Source organism: Saccostrea cucullata, unplaced genomic scaffold (genome assembly GCF_032062105.1).
Source record: "Saccostrea cucullata isolate Sc308-1 unplaced genomic scaffold, CSIRO_AGI_Scuc_v1 ctg731, whole genome shotgun sequence".
Lineage (NCBI taxonomy): Eukaryota > Metazoa > Mollusca > Bivalvia > Ostreida > Ostreidae > Saccostrea > Saccostrea cuccullata.
Window position 1 is genome coordinate 535,738 of NW_026933217.1, and position 17,661 is coordinate 553,398.

General features: G+C 33.2%; 1 protein-coding gene across 1 annotated transcript in view; it reads right to left on the reverse strand.

Annotated features, from left to right (window-relative positions):
- The window catches only part of LOC134237688 (uncharacterized), a 33,245-nt gene extending 16,926 nt beyond the window's left edge, over positions 1-16,319 (reverse strand). Inside the window, exons 1-3 of the mRNA XM_062719828.1 lie at positions 16,079-16,319; positions 15,488-15,718; positions 10,551-11,036 (exon numbers count right to left, since the gene is read on the reverse strand). Coding sequence (XP_062575812.1) covers positions 10,551-11,036; positions 15,488-15,718; positions 16,079-16,301 — 940 coding nt within the window. The 5' untranslated portion in view covers positions 16,302-16,319. The remainder of the gene's footprint in view (positions 1-10,550; positions 11,037-15,487; positions 15,719-16,078) is intronic.
- Between the last annotated feature and the right edge of the window lie 1,342 nt (positions 16,320-17,661).

Below are 17,661 nucleotides of genomic sequence, written 5' to 3' on the forward strand. Positions count from 1 at the left end.
TATCAAAAAATCATGAAATAACGCGCATGCACGTGTGCTGCAATCTGATTGGCTGAAACTTTAAATGGCTATAACTCCCTTGTTTTTCAACCAAACAGGATGGCATTTAGAACATAGATAGATGCAAGGGACTCCTACAAGAAGGTATGATCATCATGCACGTGCACGCACGTGCGTGCATTTGAAACGAGTTTATTTAAAAATACTCTTGAATGAGTGATTTTTATTACTTTTGGACTGAATGCTTTAATATATAGTATATTAAAATACATAAATAGTGTAGACAAGATGATATTGTCATAAGGCACATGCATTCACATGCGTTTGGGTGCAATGCTAAAAATTGAATATAATTGGTATCCTTCTGGAAAAACGTTGTTAAAGTCAAAAATGCACAGAGTTTGTTTTATTTAATGAAGCTTCCAGGGAATATGGCACCGAAAGGGAGTTGGGGAGCGTTTGGGGAACATCTGTAACGGTTCCCGTTACAATTAGCACTAGTTGTGTGTACCCTGGACTTCCAAAAGTTAACAAAAGTTAAGTCAGCATCGGTATAATAAAACACCTATTTACTGACTATTCGGACAATAGCAAGTTTATCGTCCCCCTCGACAGCAAACTATTTCCCTCGGCTGCGCCTCGGGAAATAGTTTGCTGTCTTGGGGAACGATAAACTTGCTATTGTCCTCATAGCCAGTAAATAGGTGTATAATATGTCTTATATATTTAGATGCAAGAGGTTTAAAAGATATTTTTCTCCTTATCACAATTATACATCTTGAAATAGAAATGGTAAACTGCGTTTGAAAACTAGCAGGGACTATATTTTTGGCGGAATGATGGCGTATGAAAATATCTTCTTTTCTGCTTCTCAAAATAATTATAGAACATTGAATTTAGATATTATTTTTACGCAATCAAAGAGTAGATGAAATTTTTAGTATAAAGTTAGATTAATAATAAGGGACTAAAGTTTTAAAATATATCAAATAAATAAGATTTTTCACACATACTAGAACTATGTTTGCTTTTAATGAATCAAATCTAAGACATTTGAGCAAAAAAATCCGTAAAAAGTGTTATTTCTCTCTTAGTAAACGATCAAATCTAAAAGTTTTTGTATCATTTTGTACCATTATGTGACAATTTACTATCTGTGAAAATCGGAAAATCTTAATAGATAGGAAGCATATAAAAATAACTAATAAATCCTAAAAAATTAAGAGGAAATTCGGATTAGCAAATATCCATTTTATTTGAATTATACATGTCAATTTGGTTATATCATCTTATAGGCCCTATATGATAGTATTTTTTTATGAAAAATTAAAAAAATATTCTTTTGAACTACAAGTAGGGATCGCATTATTGGAAACAGTAATTTTTAGCTCTACTGGTCAGAGACCAGGCCCCAGCATCATGAAACAGACCTAGACTTAAGTCAAAATTTCTATCATCTATAAAATCTTAAAAATTTGTTTAAGGAAACTCTTAATTTGCATATGACAGCAGATTGATGATACAAAATCGGAAAGCATTTTCATTATGGGCTGCTAAACCTCTAAAAAAGTTCAGCATCTAAGACATTTTTGACTAAAGCTATGATGTTTCCTGATCCCGGGGCCAGAAGAGCTTATGCGATAGTAATGCGTCCGTTGTCCGTCCGTTTAGCTGTCTAGCTGTCCATCTGTCTGTAATTATTTTTTTAAAACGCTACTCCTCCTACAGTTTTGGTCTGATTTTAATATAACTGGGCACACAAGTAGACTACACTCAGATATATAAAATAGTGCATCGGTTTTTGATTTCGATGCACGGTGTTGCCATGGTTACTAAAATAGAATTTTCTGAGAAATTTCTTTAAAATGCTACTCCTACAGTTTTGGTCTGATTTGAATATAACTGGCACACAAGTAGACTACACTAAGATAAATAAAAAATGCATCAGTTTTTGATTTCGATGAACAGTGTTGCCATGGTTACTAAAAAAAAGAATTTTCTGTGAAATTCCTTTAAAACGCTACTCCTTCTACAGTTTTTGTCTGATGGCAATGGCTTCATTTCTCATCCTTTGTTATAAGTACAAACCAGCTACAGTCTCGAGAGAGACTTCTGGTTTAATGTTAAGGTCAGACGACACGTTCCTCAAATATATATATATATTTTTTTTTTTTTTTAAAGAGATTGTCATTGAAGAATAGGTACTTAAACAAAATTCCTCGAAAAAAATAAGGGTACCTTACCAGCCATTTGGACAAGATACCAAAGGTTCATATTTCTTATATAACCCTTATGGGTAATCTTTCTGAACGGCCTATCTCACTTTTTTTGGTGTACCTATATTTAAAAACAATTTAAAAGACAATGTTGAAATCAGAAGAGAATGCCAAATATGTATATTTTTTTATCTTATTCCAAGAGATACAAAACATATTATTAAGGAACGTGTCGTCTGATCTTAATGTCCAGGAAAAAAGTAAAGTCCTTGACCTGACCTTGCCTCTAATATTAAATGGTCAAATTAAATCTCACTGATACCATCACTTAGTGATATTGTCCTCTAGATTCTGTGAAAATTTCATTAATTTTTGAATACAAGAAATGTGACAAGAATCCTACGTTAACCAACATAAAATATTTATTAATGTAAATAACCCCCGTCCCATCCCATCCCAACGCTTACAAACATACTTTGCCTCATTATTTCTCCCTAAATTGAAAACTTCTATTAACTACAGTGTAGTTTGATCTGCTTTTTGTTTTATTTCGATGAGAAAGTCGGTGATATTACATTGGACGACAAATTGAAATTTAGAGGGTTTTTTTTCACGGCTGGCGTAAAAAAAAAGTACGGTGGTATATTTAGGACACGCAATTATTTTTTTTTTTAATACCAAGGAAAAAAATTATCTTGTAAAAACGACATAATTATCTTGTGAAAACGACATAATATCTTGTGAAAACGAGAAATTATCTTGTGAAAACGACATATTTGCTTGTGAAGACAAGAAATTACCTTGTGAAAACGAGAAATTATCTTGTGAAAACGACACAATATCTTGTGAAAAACGACATATTATCTTGTGAAAACGAGATAATAACTTGTGAAAACGAGATATTATCTTGAGAAAACGAGATATTATCTTGTGAAAACGAGATATTATCTTGTGAAAACGAGATATTATCTCAATTCACATGACAATATCTCATTTTCACAAGATAATAAGTCGTTTTCATCAGATAATATCTCGTTTTCACAAGATAATAAGTCGTTTTCACAATATGTTTATATCTCGTTTTTCACCAGATAATATCTCGTTTTCACAAGATAATAAGTCATTTTCACAAGATAATATCTCTTTTTCACAAGATAATAAGTCGTTTTCACAAGATAATAGTGTAGTTTTTCACAAGACAATTTTTTCCCAGTATTTCTAAAAAAAAAATAATTGCTTGTCCTAAATATACCACCGTTAAAACGAACATATCCTTTAAAAAATACTACAGTAAACTATAGCACTAAAGTACCAAAGTAAACATTTAGAAACTTAAATTTACTATTTATAGTGAAAACTTTTGAACTATAGTAAAAACTTTGAAACATTGATTTACAACAGTGAAAACTTTGGAACTTAATCAACAATAGTAAAGTCTTAGAAACTTTGATGTAGTTATGTTTTGATTGCTATTCTTAATATTTCATTATATTTCAAGGTTAAGATTCAGAAAAGGGTTCCAACATTTTTTTAGGAACTGTACCATTTCTCTTAAAGAATAATGTAAAAGGAATGAATACTAGGGTCTCTCTTGAACCGAAAAAAACTATTCATTTAAATCTATTTCATTTTAATATAAGTCAGATGTAAACTTAGTTTTGTATATCGAAAGAAAAAAATATATCTCTGTCGAGACTGTAGCTCTACTCGTTTGTACTTACTTATAATAAAGGAAGAAAAAAGTAGCAGTTGGGGCTTAAAACTTAACAAAAGCAATAAAAAGAATGACGGTCCTTAATTAAGTCTATTTTTATGGCAAGATTGCAATAAAACTACAACTGTAGCAATAGCTTTCAATACAATTTTACAGAATTTCCAATTTTAGTTACCATGGCAAGATCAATCAACAAAATCAAAAACACGAAACTGAATTATATTACAATCTGACTAAAACTGTAGGAGGATAAGCATTTTGAAAGTATTTCAAAGAAATTCCTATTTTAGTAACCACGGCAACACCGTTCATCGAAATCAAAAACCGATATCTTAAAGTTTAGTCTACATGTGAGCTTAGTTATTTTGAAATCAGACAAAACATGTTGGATAAGTAGCATTTTATTATATTATTTCTATTTTTAGTAACTAAGGCAACACCGTTCACAGAAATCGAAAATCGATACAGAAATTAAGAATCTTAGTATAGCCTACTTGTGTGCCAAGATATATTGAAATCAGACCAAAACCGCAGGATGAGTAGCATTTTGAAAAATTGTTTACAGACAGACAGGCAAATATGTTACAAAATGAAGTATGTGAACTTCTTTCGACATGATTTTTATAATTTGGTAATTATATATATGTACTAGTTTTCAAAATTGATTCTAAAATAATCATGCCACAGTTATGTATTCATGTAAAACTGAGTACAAATAAAGGATAAATGGACCTTTTTCTCAAAATGATATATTATACAAATATTGCATGTAGTTGAGTGTACCATTGACAATTTTCACCCCAAGAAAACCATTGCAAGCCTCGGTTGACAATGGTTTTCTTGGGGTGAAAATTTTCAATGTTACACTCAACTACATGCTATATTTATTATATTATACTGAATGTTTTTGACAAATACATATAACAGTGAACCGTGTGCGCATATATTCTGCGCAGTCGCTATTTTTTGGAATATCACCCGTCGTCAAGCAATGTTGACTGTTGCTACGCTGGAGGGCGTGGCTTCATTATTCAGCGGGTAATAGTGATTTTTAACAAATGTTTCTCGACCAATCAGATTCAACTAATTTACATGAAAGTATAATATTATTCAATAAATTTCATTCATTTGTATTCTTTGTGTTTTATATACTTAAACATAAATTGTCAATATTGATGTCTCCCCTTTTCGAAATTTGAAGAAACGAAGCAGATTAAAAATACAATTATAGTAAAAATAAATTTATTTCTCGATACGTACATGTATATCTGAAACGTTAACAGTGACATGTGTTAAGCTGTATCAAATCTAAAATACAAAGTTTGGAATATTTAAATATATTCTATATATTTAAGGGTTGAGTATTAAAGTCATTGTATCGAATTAAAAGGAATTTAATTGCTTGTTAGCTTCTGTATTTTCAGTAAAAAAATGGTTCTTTTAAAATGATTTGAATATCATTTTATTTATCCCTTTGTTTGTATCTCTTTCTTCCAGCTATCTGACTGTCTGTCTCTTAAGCATCCATGGCTTAAAGACGTTCCCTTGACTAGATAGAAAACACAGTAAAACTTCTATAATTACCATTTATATAGCACAAGGGCAACTGCAACGCTTAATGATACACTAGTTTGTATCATTAAGCGTCGAATATGTCGATATTTGCTGGTTTCATTAAGCGTAGGTGTTGCACTGCATTTGTGACGCTTAATGATATAATTCTGTCATTAAGCGGCGATTTAGCATTAGCGGTTGATAATGTCAGCTATTAATGCAATAATTTATGGCATTAAGCGTTGCAATTGCAACGCTTAATGCTATTTGTATCATTAAGCGGCGTTTTATCATTAGAGGTTGCTACAGTGCTTCACTGTTGCAGAATTAATAGAGTTACATGGTAAATTAAAGAATTTGAAAACAATGACATTCTTATTCAAGCTATATTTGTACAATTGTTCGCAAACTAGGTGTTAAGTGTTATGGATATGTTTTTTGAATGGAGTAGATGCTACAAACCGTGTTTGAAATTAAGAAATTTAGTATAATTTTGACAAACTTTCTCAACGCTGTCTTTGACGTTACAATGTTGGTTAACCGTGCTCCGTGGTAACAAAACATGTTGGTTTAAATTTTTGATAACATGAGTTCTATTTAATCAAATGGAATGAAACTTCACACTTCGACAAAATAAATGTTTATGTTTACGAAAATGTGTTGATCTATAATCTTGTAATAATTATATAACGATGAGACGCATTGTCTACGTATTTTTTGAATGACCCTCGTACTGCTGTTTGACTCGGTAAAATATACATAGACTAATATCAAGGGTGACGTCATAAAAGTTTTTTAATCATATGGAATGCCGGGCGTGTATTTTAGTGAGTTAGTGCTCATAAGACTTCTAGTTGTGATAACAGAAGCCAGCTGGCGCCTTAATTTTAGAGGCCTGTCTTAATTGTATTAATTTTCGACTGTTTGGCAAGACCATGGCACTTGAAAACAGAGGCCTTTTTTAATCTATATCACATCAGTTATATTTTTATCACACTAGTTCTATTTTCTGATACAAAGTGTATAATGTCTCAGTAAATAGCATTAAAAAAATCCTTTACTCCCTTTCAATAGAAGCAATTTTTTTGCCGTTGAAAGGTAAACACAAAATTGCAAATGTAGTTGTCTTTGGTAAACTGTAGTAGTAGCATATTTGTATTCAATGTTCGTTGTATACATTTACATGTCGAACAAGCAAATTGGCTTGTTACGTTGAAGAATTAGGATATTTTTATTGAAATACCAAGCAAAATAAATACACTGACAGTGTGTAACAAAAAAGCAATGGTTATGTTAAAGTACAGATATTAATTATGATTGGTAGTATTTAGAAAAGACTTGAACTGTATTCCACCATTCAAGGTTGCTCAGGAGGTAAAGCGCTCACTCCCTGAGTTTGAATCTCGCCTGCGATTGACGTAAGTCGATAAACAAGAGGCCCAGGGGAAACAGCGCTCACCTGAGCACATCGGGCTTGAATTTACTCCCACCCCCCTCCAAGCGTTCATCATTTGAACAAACTAGAATCTACACTACCTGAGGATGATTCCATATAAAGATCACTAATCATAGCTTTGAAGTACTTGAAAAGAAGATTTTAAAAGGTTTCCCTATCTATCCCAATGGAAAACTTGGGTCGGCCATTTTGGCCCCACCCTAGCCCCGGGGTCATGATTTGAACAAACTTGAATCTACACTACCTGAAGATGATTCCACATGAGTCTCACCTTTCCTGGCCCAGTGGTTCTTGAGATGGATTTTTAAAGATATTTCCTATACACGTATATTCCTATGTAAAACTGTAAAAAAGAAGATTTTTAAAGATTTTTCCTATATACTCCTATGTAAAACTTGGGTCGGCCATTTTGGCCCCACCCTTGCCCCAGAGGTCATGATTTGAACAAACTTGAATCTACACTACCTGAGGATGATTCCACATGAGTTTCATCTTTCCTGGCCCTGTGGTTCTGGAGAGGAAGATTTTTAAAGATTTTTCTTATACATTCCTATGTAAAATTAGGGTCGGCCATTTTGGCCCCACCCTTGCCCCGGAGGTCATGATTTGAACAAACTTGAATCTACACTACCTGAGGATGCTTCCACATGAGTTTCATCTTTCCTGTCCCAGTGGTTCTTGAGAAGAAGATTTTAAAAGATTTTTCCTATATATTCCTATGTAAAACTAGGGTCGGCCATTTTGGCCCCACCCTTGCTCCGGGAGTCATGATTTGAACAAACATGAATCTACACTACCTGAGGATGCTTCCAAATGAGATTCATCTTTCCTGGCCCAGCGGTTGTGGAGAAGAAGATTTTTTAAAAATGCCTTTAATTTTTAACAAATTCATGATTTTCTCCCCTTGAAAAAGGGCGTGGCCCTTCATTTGAACAAACTTGAATCCCCTTCACCCAAGGATACTTTGTGCCAAGTTTGGTTGAAATAGGCCTAGTGGTTCTTGAGAAGAAGATGAAAATGTGAAAAGTTTACAACAATGACGACAACGACAGACAACAGACAAATTGTGATCAGAAAAGCTCACTTGAGCCTTTGGCTCAGGTGAGCTAAAAATGGGTAGGAAATGTCCCTTCACAATGCACTCGGTACTTGAAGTGAAGCTGTGGGTCCTCGAGTGAGGCCTTAAAAAACAAGGTCCTCTGTCACTTCAGGCGTTGGCACGATAAAGATCCAACACTGTTCAATTGCCCTGAGAGCCGAGTAAAGGCCAAAATTATCTATATGAATGAAATATTCTGGAACAGGTTGTTCAACAACACACAATTAATCAATCAATACTATATCTCTCACATCGTCTTTACTGATATCGGAATCTTGACTTTAGCTGATATTCTTAAAAATTGAGGAGTAAATTTAACATAGAAAATAGAATGAAAATGGTTTATTTTGGCCTCGCTCGCAATTTATTTACTCTGACGACAACAACGACGACAGACAACGGACAAATTTTGATCAGAAAAGCTCACTTGAGGCTTCGGCTCAGATGAGCTAAATATATTAATTTTATTGGGATTTCGATATATAAAATCCCCACAAGATACCTCAAAGCCACGTCTTGTCGTAGTCGCTACCGTGATGCTACGATACATTTCAATGGATATTTAAACGAACAACGTAACAAAATAATAATATGTGCGGATCTAGTAGGGATCAAAGGCGGAGGGGGACTTTGCGAAGACCTATGCCCCCCTCCCCAAACCTCCGGAATATATAATATAAATCCGGGTCCAAAGATATTTTTTAGCTTTCTTTCATTTATAACTACAATTTACAACATACAAAATTGATACCCGCAGTTAAAAAGTTAGAGGTGATTTAAGATACTACGGGTGTGATTTTTTTTTTTAATAAAAAGTGATTTCTATGTACTTTTGGATTTTTCATATGAAATACATGTGCACTGTACATATGTATTAGACGGTTAATTTATGAAAGCTAGAAGACAAATATGAGTATACGTTTACTTATTATTCACACTTTTTAAAGTCCGGTATCTTTTTGTCGGTATTCTGGAATAAATTTTTTTTTTGTTTTACAACAGGATGGTGAATATATATTTTTCCTTACAAAGGAAGCAAGTTATAAAATTTCGGTTATAGTTTTTATATGTATATTGAACCTTCGGTCAAAATAACTCTGTGTTTGGTCAAAAATATAAAGCGTATCTTCTTATTTTATACTTTGACGATTAATGCATGTATGGCTTACATAACTTACTAAGAAAAATGCACCACCCTAAATAAATGCATATTTTCAGCCTTTTTTATAATCGACACATATAAACAGATGTACATGTACACGCGGTCGTATTTAGGAACGTGGTTGAGGGGTTGAGGATACCCCCCCCCCCATAATGAAGTCGATAAATAAACAATGTACATGTAATATTATAGAAATTTTAGTTACTGTATACTTGTGCCCCCTCAATAAAATCTTCCTTTTTGGTTTTTGGAATTGTTTGGTAGTGACTTTAAACTAAAAATGTTTGGTTGTGCCCCCCACCCCCACATAAAATTGCTTGCTTCAGGCCTGTTGCATTTATATACATGTATACATGTACATGTAAAATAAAAGCAGCCCAAGATAATTTAGTTAAGATCGCCATTTAATACATCATCTAAGCAGTGAAGATACTGTCTACCATGAATGCTCGTTTATTTCATTAAAGTGATATTCTAATAAATTCAAACAAGAATCTCTCTCTCTCTCTCTCTCTCTTTCTCTCTCTCTCTCAATACAAGACACTTCATAAAGCGCACTACATATTTATTTGATTGCACGGATTTCGTTTTTTTTTTTCAAGCTGTAAAAAGTAACCATTCCCTTTCCCTTTTGAACAAGGCGCACACTACGAGTAGTTTGTAAACGTTTAATCACTGACGCATGACAAACGTGTTTCCTAATTCGTCTGAAGTATTATGGTGTATTTTCTTCTATTTGTTCGCTATTTAAAACATTGTAAGTGATTACAAAATAATTGACTTGAGCAATTTCACTTACAAAGTGGTTAAAACACTATCCGTTCTATTTTACACATGTACTTCTTTCTTCCGATTTTAAATTTTATATGGGTGCAATCACTAGTCCCGAGAAAACTTTCGAGATACGGGAAGTTAGGGCGAGTTACGTTCGTTCGAAAGATGTCGGTGTTTCTCTATTATACCGACACAAATTTATATTGTAAAGACCTTTCATAAAAATATTCATTTATAGATTAACTAATAATTATTCTCATAACTGAATAAAATCACAATTTATATTTACTGAAAAACCAGAGGATTACGGACAACCGCGAATGAGCATGACAAGCTTTCGACGGAGGGATAAGCTAAAAAAAAAAACTACCTAACCTGCGAAGATTAAATGTAGCTAATATATAATATCTTATTTAGTTAATATTAAACAAAGTAATCAACGAAACACAGAACAGTTAAGAAGTCTATAAATACATAATCCACGGTTATTTCCAGTGCATGTATTAAATTTGCTACATGTTTATGCCACTACCTTTTCAGCAGATAGTTCTTAAATATGCTAAATAAATACTTACAACGTCCACTGATCTTGTCATGAATCTCCCTGTCAGACACGGTACAGTGTGTGATGATGTCCAGCTTTAGTTTGTCTATGAAGAGGTCGTACATCTTCTCCGGTCCGTACGGTACATACAGACATCTCTCTCCCTCACTCCTTTTATAATTCCAGGACCGGCAGTATTCTGATATCACATCACGTGACGCCGTGGTCAGGAAAAATTCCAGATCACTGTCCTCCACCAGACACTCCGTAACAAAGGCGTACATGACGTCATGTCGGATGTCGTCTGATATAAAGGTTATCACACCGTCACGTGTTTCTGTGATTCCAACAGGGGGATTTACCGAGCCGTCATCTGTAACACCAGGGAAATATCTGTCTCTGATTTTGTCTTTTGTACTGTTTTGTGATTTTTCATTGAGATTCACCTGATATTTCTCAGCTAACAGTAAGCAGTACAAAAAACATCTGACTTCTGGTGAATAGTTATGGTATTTACCTAATGAAAAAAAGCAAAGAATTGAAATCATTTAGAAGAATTAATTACATGTAATCTTTTGTAAAGGCAAAAATCTAAAACTAGTCATTATATTTCAATTCATAACATATTACGATTAAATTTTTTGTTTTATCCGTAGAGTATAGATCTATAAAATCAAAAATGAATATAAACGTGGATATTGTTTGTTTCGTATCCTGTCTTGTATGCACTTTTAAAATCATTTTACTTGGTTTTTTTGTGTTCTACCCGGGTATTCGATTTTTTGATGATCGGAATCAGTGTTAACTTGATAACAGGTTTTATCATTTAGGGTATAATGGAAGCCAAGGTTAATTCAGATGTCTTAAGCACTTGTTTTTTTTTTCTTGCCAAAGTATATGTCTTACATGGAAAGAAACTTTTATTCGATATTCGGTTCGCCGATATATGGCTGAAATATTGCCGATTCGGCGTAAAACATCAATCAATCAATCGATATTCGGTATTTTCTATGTAAAATGTTAATACTTTTTGTAAAGTATTAGATATCAACGGGGCATGGATACTGTTTCAGCTGAAATTTCAAAACTTATTTTTCCATTTTTACAAATATTTAGCTAGGGTCTTTCTAATGATCATCAACAAATTGAACGCCAGTTGCCCAGATACAAGACAGATTTAGAGCCCAAAACATTTGTTATGTAAACAAGGCTAGTGTCATGTTTTTGTTTACACATGTAAAATATACTAAAATATGTTCGATCAAAGTAGATAATTTCAAATAAAAGCTAATTTTAAATACGATGCGACAGTTACTATTGCAGAGGCGTAGTGGCAAACTTAAAAGTGTGTGTGTGTGTGGGGGGGGGTCAACTCCAGAAATTCTTTGACCAGCAAAAAAAAAGGGGGGCATCGGACGGTTTTAATGAAGGGGCACTAGCATGCAGTACCCATGTTTTCTGTAGTGTTCGATATATTGCCAACCCTCCAACCCCCCAATTCCAAAGCCTTAAGGCCAAGTGTGTTATATAAAGAAATATTAAGATCTTCAACATGTAATATCCATGGGCGAATACAGGATATGTAATACGGGGGTATGACATGAAATAATACTAGTCATATCACACTTTGAATGGTGCATGGGGCCTAGCCCCTGGAAGCTCCTGAGTTTCGTGTAATTTAATAGTAAAACCAGAAACAAAAATAGTGGCATTGGTTAGATATGTATCAATGTATGGCATTAATAATATTAATCATATCATACTTTAAAAATTTTAAGGATGTGTATCCCTTACACCCCCTTAAACCAGCTAGCCAAAGTGATATCAAACCCCTGTCTAAGCTGAATGAGAGGATTTCAAATAGTGTTTTTAAAGTTGATTGACATTTATCACAGGTATACCGAAATCAGAATCTCCAATACTGCAGCTATCTTGTAGAAATTACTTATTTTGATGAGATTAGGATTGACTAGAATTCTATAGTACATATATGTAAAAATAAAAGAGTGCTAATGAATCAGCAAAATTAAATAATTAAAAATCCAGAGGTTTGACAAAACTTACTTTGTGACTATGTGTTATACAAGAAATGGGATACAGCAAATAAATAATGACTTTCAGATGTCAACACAAAGGGCAGATTGTGATACTCATTTAATTTTGTTAGATAACAGATGCTGAGTGAAACAGAAACATCTAAACTTAAATCTATGATCCGCACTCCCAATCCCAAACTAGCGAAAACAAGAGGTCTTGACAGATTTAATTATAAATTACTATGTTACATTACTATATTATACAACTATTACTTCAAGAGAAATGCTTATTCAATTGTTGTTGAAAATAAAAAAAAAAATTGCCAGAAAATGAGGATTAATATTATTTCAACATTACTATGATTTTGTTCTACATTAATAAGGGGGGGGGGGGGCACAGACATACTCTTGCCCCCCCCCCCCCCCCCCCCCCCCCCCCCGTGACTTCGTCTATGTATTAATTTGCTGAACTTCATTTTGTTTTAAATATTATATTTTCTATATTATGTAAACAAAAAAATATGAATAATAATATAAACAATATGAAAAACTTTAAGTTCTGTATCTTGTTTGTAAATCAACAAATGATTATCACATTTTTTGCTAATCAATAGATCTATGATGCCTTCGGTTGAAATTGTAAACATTAAAATTTGTTAAAACTAGAAATATGTACAAAGGACATGAATGCCCCGCCAAGGATATATTAGTAAAGCAACATGAACATGAACATTTGTATGTGAATAAAAATGTATGTCAGATCAGATCAGATCAGGTCAGATCCAGCATCCGAAAGAAAGTCTGGTAGTGTCCATATCTCTAGTAGATGCATCATCCATGCAAGTTTGGTTCAGGTAGGGCTTATATAGTTACTTGGGAATGAAAATAAAGGTCAGATCCATCATCCGAAGCAAGTCTGGTAGTCTCCAATCCTAGATGCATCATCCATGCAAGTTTGGTTCAGGTAGGGCTTATATAGTTACTTGGGAATGAAAATAAAGGTCAGATCCAGCATCCGAAGCAAGTGTGGTAGTCTCCAATCCTAGATGCATCATCCATGCAAGTTTGGTTCAGGTAGGGCTTATATAGTTACTTGGGAATGAAAATAAAGGTCAGATCCAGCATCCGAAGCAAGTGTGGTAGTCTCCAATCCTAGATGCATCATCCATGCAAGTTTGGTTCAGGTAGGGCTTATAGTTACTTGGGAATAAAAATGTAGGTCAGATCCAGCATCCGAAGCAAGTCTGGTAGTGTTCATCCCTAGATGCATCATCCTTTCAAGGTTGTATCAACATGTGAAGTTTGATAACACCATCTTGAATGGTATGTTTAAAACTGAGCTAAACACTAATTTAAGGAAAGTGAGGTAAACGTAAAAGGAAAGGTCAAGGTCAAAAAATGTTGATGCAGTTGCATAGCTCTCATCAATTGAAGTTTGATGAAAATATCTTGGATAGTTTCTTTGAAACTTAGTTTTGATCGAACAGATCTAAACGCAAAGTGTGACAGAAGGACAGAAGACGGACATGACCAACACTATATGCCCCGGTCATATTCATGGCGGGGCATAAAAATCAGTTGAAACTGTGTCAAGGTCCCTTTAATAATATTAAAATATTACATATACATGTATATACACTGTGTATACATATAGTGGTGAGATTTTGGTTTCGACTGCCTCCAGATAGGGCTTATTTTTCTTTTCTTTTTTTGGGGGGGGGGGGGGGGTTAAAAGATGCGATAAAAATTTTACTTACTGTAAACGTACTTTTTCCATGGGTCATAACTCCGCGAAATTACTATATCTGTTTAATCAGCGGGTAGAAAATTACAAGTATGTCTTAAACTCTCACAATAAGCCTTATATGCATTTTAAGTACACTACAAATTTCCGCGGAACATTTATGACTGCGTACATAGCGAAAATTAATACCGCTCGGAAAAAAGTACTCCTACAGTAAGAATTTTCTGCGATTTGAAGAATGGGTTGCCCTTCGTTTGAACAAACTTATCCTATTTAGCCATGAATACAATAGGTTAAATTGATCCAGTAATTATGGGGGGAAAGATACATTCGTTATAAAAAGAAGTTTACGACAATCACGACATAAAACGGAAAAGTTCTGATCAGAGTTGAGTTCTCCTTTTAAATGGGATATCTTCTCTTCAGTTGAGCTAAAAGTGGCATTTGTGGGCAATAAAGCTTTTGATTTTTTCATTTGTCATAATGAAGGGATAAGTTTGGCTTTTCCCTGTTTTTTTTTTTTTTTTTTTTTTTTTTTTTTGTGATAACTATGTGTGTTAACATTAATAATTATTATACCTCTACAAGCTGTGTAATTAATTTTTATATTAAAATATTTTGATTATTCTACTTCCTTGTGTCCAAACCATAGCTTTGATATCAACTAATGGTTATATTCCCTTTTTCAGATTTACCAAATACAATTGTTCTTATAATTTGGTCATTCTAATCTTGGATAAAGTTCTATAAAAAAAAACATGTTGTAATTCCTCTAAAGACTGCCCATCTATGATCAAGTTTTTTCTTGTCCGTTTATCTGTCTTTCTGTTCGCAAAAAAATAATTTTGCTCCTAACTTTTGACTGGTGAGGTTTTGACTTTCATATATATTTCACAGTTGTATTCCTTGTGATAAGATTTTGTTTTGTATAACAACAATGCTCATGACTTAATAGCTAAATGTTGATTGACTTGAGTTTATCGATTTATATTAAAATAAAATAATCGGCTAATTTTATCTTGTTGGTGTTTTTTTACTACTTTGGAGGGGGGGGGGGCGCAGATACATGTATTGAACTTGTTTTCGAGTCAAATTCATGAACTGGGACACCAGCGTAATAAAATAAAATTACTGGTAAAGAAATGTAACGTTATAAACCAAGATAAAACTTAATTTCTATTATCTTACTTGTTTTCCTATAAGGTTTGTTGTCTATGATGTAAATGTCATTATGTGGATGGAGACCTATACAGGATCTCACGATGTCAGGTCTCAATGAGTATCTCCAGAGCCACCTCACGTGATCTACACTGTCCTGTGATCTTCCTCTGTAATGTACAGCCTCCCTTTCTCTTAGATCCGTTAATAATTTTGCTTTTTTATCTTCACTGTCCTTTAGGATATTTTTTGAAACATTCACTGTAATATAAAAATATTCTGTTTTAATTTATCATTTGTACAAAAAAGATAAACCTAGACATAGTTATAATAGGTAAAACAATATAAAGATACATATATATCTAATCATAAACAAAATGAAATAAAAAGACCGTTCATTTTTATTTTTTAAAAAAATGATACATATTATATGGATGTATGCTTTGTAGCATCAATGTAAGCTTTACTGATCAAATAAAATCATTTATGAGTCATGTTCTGAAAATTTAATTAAATGTAATGCTGACTTTCTCATATTTAAATATACCAATCTCCAGAAATCAATCTCCAGACGATTTTTCAAAATTCGAAAAATTATTAAATTTCTTTACACTGACTTACATATCTGGTATATCTCATTATATATATGCGTGTCCTGCATGGTGACGTGAGTCAGTATGTTCATCTGTAGACGGAGTATCAGTAAGCGATCACAGCCAAAACCAATGACACACTTCTCTCCTGGTTTTCTGTTGTATTTGTCTGATCTCAGGTACACACTGGCTGTGTCATAACTACTGTAATAGAATGGTATATAAATGTTTATTGATGCTATCCTATACATTGTCTCATCCTTTGTGTCCTCTGTCGTTATCTTCCAGCCACTCTGTGTCTGATCTCAGAACCAGAAAACAAAATAAAGGTAATCACGTGACTTCAGCATTATCTGTTCATAAGGCCCATTTTGTTGAAATTACTTCTTTGTGAATATTATGTTTCTTATGTGTTTTTTTCTAAATCACTCGTGTTTTTTTTCGGTATAATATCAGAATTTATTAAAATTACTTTTTTACAGCAAAAAAATAGTAAACTTGTTCATTATTAGAAAATATTAATATAAATCTTGATGCTTTCACATATATGAATTTGTGACCTACAGCCATTTTCTAAATTCTGTGTCAGTGAAGTCTAGGAGTTTTACTCATAGATTTATGAAGACGTACATGTAGATTATGTAAATATAGCTTTAAATAACCACTGCAATAATTAATATCAAATATCAACTACATGTAAGTAGACAGAAACAATTTTAGTTTTTCACAAATTACACAACCAGTTGCGGAGGGTATATCATCATGTCAGTTGTGTGAGTGTGTCTGAACTCAAGATCTAAAAACCTTTGTAAGTTTACAACTTGTGTGGCAGTAAAAAAGAACAAAGCCTATTCATTTTTAAGTTCATTAATGAAATATTTCTTCAGATAGCGTTTTTAGAAACCCTGACATTTTATGTACAAGTTGACAATAATCATTTTGCTAGGAAATCAGTTTAAGAGCCAGTTTTAAAGTTTACAAGTTACAGCTTTTCAAAAAGCTTGCCTAATGCCATCAATATCTATAGAACCTATAGGTATGAAAACTTATAAAAGTTTACATGGTGGGTTATAAATTAATTATGAAATGTTTATATATTCATTTTATGTTGTTTTCATTGAGTGGGAAAAGAACACCTTTTATATAAAACTTATATATTGTTTGTATCTCAAATAAAAAAAAATGTTTTGGGTATGCTGCTTTGCAAAAAACAATACCCGGTATTCATTTTATGTAGTCTGATAAGGTTGGGTCTTTTATATAAAACTTATATATTGGTTGGCTCAAATAAAAAAAAATGTATGTACATGCTAAAAATCAATATCAGGGCTACGGAGGAAAACTATATAGTGCTTTAGCAGTCCCAGAAAGCAGTCCTCGGGATTGCTCTTGGACTGCTTTGTGTCAGGTTGGGTCTGGTCGGTAATGTAGGCCAAAATGATCTCAACATCAGGGCACGGAGGGCTACCAACAACAATTGTAAGGAATGTTTTTTACGTTAATTGTGGAAAGAGTAAAAGAATACATGTATGTAACGAACGCACGATTAGCTATATTTTGAAATGTCAGCTTAAAAAACAGGAGAGAAATAAATCGAGAATCAGCGCACTT